The sequence below is a fragment of the Solanum pennellii genome, chromosome 6 (genome assembly GCF_001406875.1).
Source record: "Solanum pennellii chromosome 6, SPENNV200".
NCBI classification, from domain to species: domain Eukaryota; kingdom Viridiplantae; phylum Streptophyta; class Magnoliopsida; order Solanales; family Solanaceae; genus Solanum; species Solanum pennellii.
The window spans coordinates 23,120,968-23,126,343 of record NC_028642.1 but is presented as its reverse complement, the minus strand read 5'-3'; the positions used below and the strand labels follow the sequence as shown (position 1 = coordinate 23,126,343).

The 5,376-nt window shown below is 36.4% G+C and overlaps 1 protein-coding gene across 1 annotated transcript; it reads left to right on the top strand.

The window, feature by feature from the left end:
- The first annotated feature begins 3,027 nt into the window (after positions 1-3,027).
- LOC114077612 lies at positions 3,028-4,984 on the top strand. Its single transcript, XM_027917921.1, has 3 exons — positions 3,028-4,142; positions 4,245-4,895; positions 4,981-4,984. Exons 1-3 carry the CDS (start codon positions 3,028-3,030, stop codon positions 4,982-4,984), a joined length of 1,770 nt encoding a protein of 589 aa, XP_027773722.1.
- Positions 4,985-5,376: the final 392 nt, after the last annotated feature.

The following is a 5,376-nucleotide window of genomic DNA, read 5'->3' as shown; positions in this document are numbered from 1 at the left end:
CTTTCATTCTAAGTCCAAGCATATTAGTAGAAAATATCATTGGATTAGAATGGCCCTATAAGAGAAATTATTTGAGGTTCAGAAGATACACACTGATGAGAATCCTTCAGATATGCTTACGAAAGTGGTGATCGTAGATAAGCATGAGTTTTGTAGAAGTGCGGCAGGCATGAAGCCTGCCAAGAGATCCTCCACTTGAAGTCCATTTGACCCCTTGGCTGGAGGGGGAGTTTGTTAGTCTATTGCCCATGTTCCAGCCAAAGGACCATGGCCTAATCCTACTTGAAAAAGGATTGGAATTATTCTCTTTATTTGGTTTCCAATTCTATTAGGAAAAGGATTGGAATTGTAATCCTATTTGTAGTTGGTTTTGGCTTTGTAAGGAAAAAACACAACTCTATAAATAGAGAATGGTCTTGACAGAATAACTAATTGCTCATTGGTATTGTCTTTGAAAGACATTTGAACATAAGAGAGGTTTTTGAGAGAGCTTTCAACAAGAGAAAAGAGAGAAAGAAAAGGGTTCTTTTGCTGCAGTCTTTTTCTCCGACCAGCAACGTTCAGATCGTACTTTCCGATTAACTAACCGTTGGATCGGGCTGAAATCTTTACTGAGTGTTCCTGACATCATGGTGGTTGATTTGAACGTGGAGATTGAATTCGGAGGTCAGAAAGATCCTGTTTTTGGTCCCGAATAGAAGCTGGATTTGGGTGGTGTTTCTTTCTATTTATCTTTTGTTGGTGTAGCTATTGTTTGTTCTCTTTTGGCACTTGTTGTGTCGCCATTAGAAGAATATTTGTAACCCTCTTATTGGTATAGTGAAGCAATTTGGATCTTGTCGATCCCGTGGTGGTTACCTTCGGTTTGAAGGGTTTTTCCACGTTAAACTTGGTGTTCTTTATTGTTAGATTTTCGGTTTGATCTTTTAGTAACAACAGTTAAATGGATTAAACGGGTACAATTTGTTAATTTATACAAAAATAAAAGTGGTTAGGAGTTGCCACTTCGTGTCCAAGTAAACTTCGTGGCCAAGTAACCTTATGCCCAAGTTTTATAGCCTATATATATATATATATCCTCTTGCAATATGAAAGGATAACTACAAGTAAAAGAACATACAATAATAAAGGAAAGTAACTACTACTATTGCTTTGTGTCTTTCTATCCTCTTCTTAATTTTTGTACATTATTTTTATTTTATAACACGTTATCAGCACGAAATTCTAACAAACTCATCATTTTTGAGTTGTGTCTATTCTCTTCATTGGAAGAAGCTGAGGTACGTTCCTTGTAAGAGTTAATTTTGACATCGATGCAATGCATATTTGTCTATATTTCATATATTATTTTTTAAATCATTGTATCTATGCTCACTGCCACTAAAAAAAATTGATTGATTCCACCAATCAATCATAAATCAAAGAAAAATTTTGACTAACTAGATTTATCAAATTTAATTCTCTGTCATATTCTCTTGATGCTTATTTCGTAGTTGGATATTGATTACCTATAATAGTAAATTGAATAATTCGTATACAATAATTATATTAACTTTTTCAAGTTGCACAATTTTTGTTTGTATAATGATTGTACATTAGATGGTAAAATATACTCAAGAATAGAGAAAAAGAAATTATTGCTACTTTTCTTTCTCTACTTTATTGATGTTCTTCAATGTTCAACTTCACTTCTTATGGATTGTTGATCAAATACCAAAAAGTTTAAAAAAATGTTACAAATTTAGCATAATATTAAGAGTGAATGATGATGCAATAATATGTCATTTAAGTGGACAATCATCAAATTCATCAATTGTAAGCTAACAATATATTTTTGCTTTGTGACAAGCTTTTTTTATTATAATAATTTCATTAGTTCTAATTAGTATGTATTCGTAAAAAAGAATATGCTAATTTTAGGAGTCCATAAATATATATTGTTAACGTATTATATACATGTCGTTGTTGACATGCAGACTTTATAAGGTCCACTTATTAAGTGTTTATTTGATTTTTGGATTTTGAGGTATCATTTCATTTATTTTGACAATTAGTGTCCACCTTTGTTGTTTTATCTTCAAATTGCAACCTAAGAAATAAATCTTCATAACTCGCTACAAGTGAAGCTAATGTTGAGAATTTATTTGTTTATCTTGTTATTTGTAGTTTTGATGATTTGACAAACTTAGGGACCTCATAAAGGTACCGGGTTTTCTACTTGAGTATTGCAGGTGTCTTGTTTGAAGTATTGCAGATGAAACAAACCCAGGGACCTAGTAGAGGTACCAGGCTCTCGTGAGAGTGAGCCAGTCGACTGCCAGCTGGAGATAGTACAGAAAGTAGGTGCACACTTCCCGATGGCGTCAGAAAGTGTGACCTTTCCAACCAATGGCAAGATGTTTAGGAAAGGGACTTGTCAATACAAAAGACACTTTCCTAAACACTTTTTGGTAGCTTTTGCAACTTGATAAAAACTTTTCAAGAACTCTTGTAAAGGCTAACAAAAAGGAAAAAGGCAGAATCAAATTCCAAACACAACTGCAACATCTGGAGATATTCGTCTAGCTGTTTAGGAATTTATTTTCATGTTCTTGAACTGTAAACCACTCCTGAATCTATAAAGGAATTGGTGTGTTGTGTCAAAGTCTAGGTTGTCCAGGTGGGATAGCTTAGTGGGTAGATTGTTTTTCTACTTAGGCTTGTTAAGCAATAGAGGACTATTGCTTAACGGTAAGATTGATAACTCTTTCTTACGTTTGGTGTAATCGTGTTTCGCTTTTGCTTTTGAAGATTAGTGAAAACGATTGAAAATCCTGTGAGACAGGTCGTGGTTTTACTCCCTTAAGCAAGGAGGTTTCCACGTAAAATCATTGTGTTGATTTTACTGCATTTAACTTCCTGTTTTACTCATTAGTGTAGTAAGGGACCTGGTCCATTACTGTTAAGTGAAGGCATACATTCTATCAAGTGGTATCAGAGCAGGCACTCCCTATTTGGTTAACACCAAGGAAGTGATATTGTTCTAGAATGGCTGCTCCACTAAATCTCGAAGAAGGTCAGTCGTCACACAGACCTCCTCGTTTCAATGGACATTTCTACAGTTGGTGGAAAGTTAGAATGCATGACTACCTCATGGCTGAAGACAGCGAGTTATGGGATATCGTACTGGATGGACCATTTGTTCCGATGATGGATGAAAAGGATGGAGAGAAGACTATCACTGTTCCAAAGCCTAGGCAGAAATACGACGAAGCTGACAGGAAAAAGATTGAAAAAGGTTTCAAAGCTAAAACTCTCCTGGTTTGTGGGATAGGACCTGATGAGTATAACAGAGTGTCAGCCTGTGAGTCTGCTAAAGAAATTTGGGATTGCTTGAAGACTGCACATGAAGGAACTGAACAAGTCAAAGAATCTAAGATTGACATGCTTACCTCACAATATGAGAACTTCAAAATGAAGGAAGGAGAAACAATACATGACATGTTCACCAAGCTGTCTTCCATTACAAATGAGCTGCGAAGTCTGGGTGAACCTATAAGCATGACCAAACAAGTCAGGAAAGTGCTTCGAATTCTTCCAAAGTCTTGGGAGAGCAAAGTTGATGCCATTACAGAAGCCAAGGACTTGAAGGTGCTGACTATGGATGCTTTGATTGGTAATCTGAAAACACATGAGATGAATCGAAACTATGATTTGTCAAAGAAGGAAGCCAAGAAGGACAAGTCATTGATGCTAAAGTATAAATCAGATGAAGATTCAAGTGATGATGATGATATGGCATACCTCATTAGTAGATTTCAAAAAATTGTGAGGAGAAACAAAATTTATAAAAAAGGAACTAATGGGACTCGAAATGCTGCTCAAGGTGATACTTGCTACAAGTGTGGAAAATCTGGGCATTTCATCAGAGAGTGTCCTTTGCTTAAGAATGAAAACAAGGAACATCAAAAACACAGGGGTGACAAGGAAAACAGAAGGGACCTGGTACCTGGTAACAGAGATCGTAAAGCTGCTGCTGATATGGTTGTCAAAAGGGCTCTTGCTGCATGGGGGGATTCTTCTAGTGACTCAGAAGATCCTGATGAGCCAAAGGATGTGTCAATGGTTGCTGTGCATGAGGAGGGAACTGTCTTCAATGAAATGTTTGCTCTCATGGCACACACAGAAAATGAAGAAGAAGACAATCAGGTAACTCTTCTTGACATGAAAAATGACTTGGATAAATATTCTCTTAAAAAATTGAGAACCTTGGCAAAAGTCATGTTAGATTCTGTGATAGAGTTAACATCTGAAAGAGATACCATGATTGTTGAACTTGAAATTTTAACTGAAAACAAAGGTCAATTTGAAGACACAATGTCAAGAATGGCGTCTCTAGAGTTAAATAACTCTGAACTTAAGAATCAGTTGTGTCAGTTTACTGAAGAAGCTGAAAAGCTGAATGGAAAGCCAAATGGATTGCAAGCTGAAATTCATGAAAAATTGAAGAACTCTGAGACAAATCTCAGGTTGTCACTTGAAAAGAATAACAAATTAGAACAGGATATTGTGAAACTTAAGGAGGAACTTGAAAAATCTCTTAAGTGGACCAAATCCTCAAAGTTGCTGTCAAATGTGACAAATCAGAGTAATTTTAATAAGAAAGGACTAGGAAGTCTGAACATAAGTCCTCCTTATAATCCTCATAGTAAGTATGTGTTTGTGTCTGACAATCTGTTGTGTTTGCATTGTGGTAAGAATGGACATTTGAAGAATGAGTGTGTTAATTGGAGAAACTCATGTGAAAGATACTCTAATTATGCTGAAAGACAAAATGCACCAAATGAGAGACCTGGTCCTACAGAGCCTGTCTCAACTCACAGATTTTCAAAGAAAAAATCTGTTCCTGCTCCTAGGTCTTTTGTTAGAAAGATTCAAAGTCTACCATATTGGACCAAGAACTATCTGATCACTCCTTTGTCTGCCTACTGGGAACTCAAGCTGAAATGGGTTCCCAAGCTTAACAAGTGATTTTTGGTGCAGGTGAGTGAGAGGAGCAGCAGTCAATGTTGGTATATGGATAGTGGCTGCTCTAAACATATGACTGGTGATGTAAAGAACTTCCTCTCACTCAAGACCCTCCAAGGAGGAGGTGTCTCATTTGGTGATGGCAAGAAGGGGTACATTTTGGGAGTTGGCAAAGTAGGAAGATCTCTTGAAGATTCAATTGACAATGTTTACCATGTGGATGGATTGAAGTACAGCTTGCTAAGTGTGTCACAAATCTGTGACAAAGGAAATGAGGTCAAATTTACTTCTGAAAAATGCACTGTGGTGAGTTTGACTACAAACAAGGTAATTCTCACTGCACACAGAAGTAAAAATATGTATGTGGCA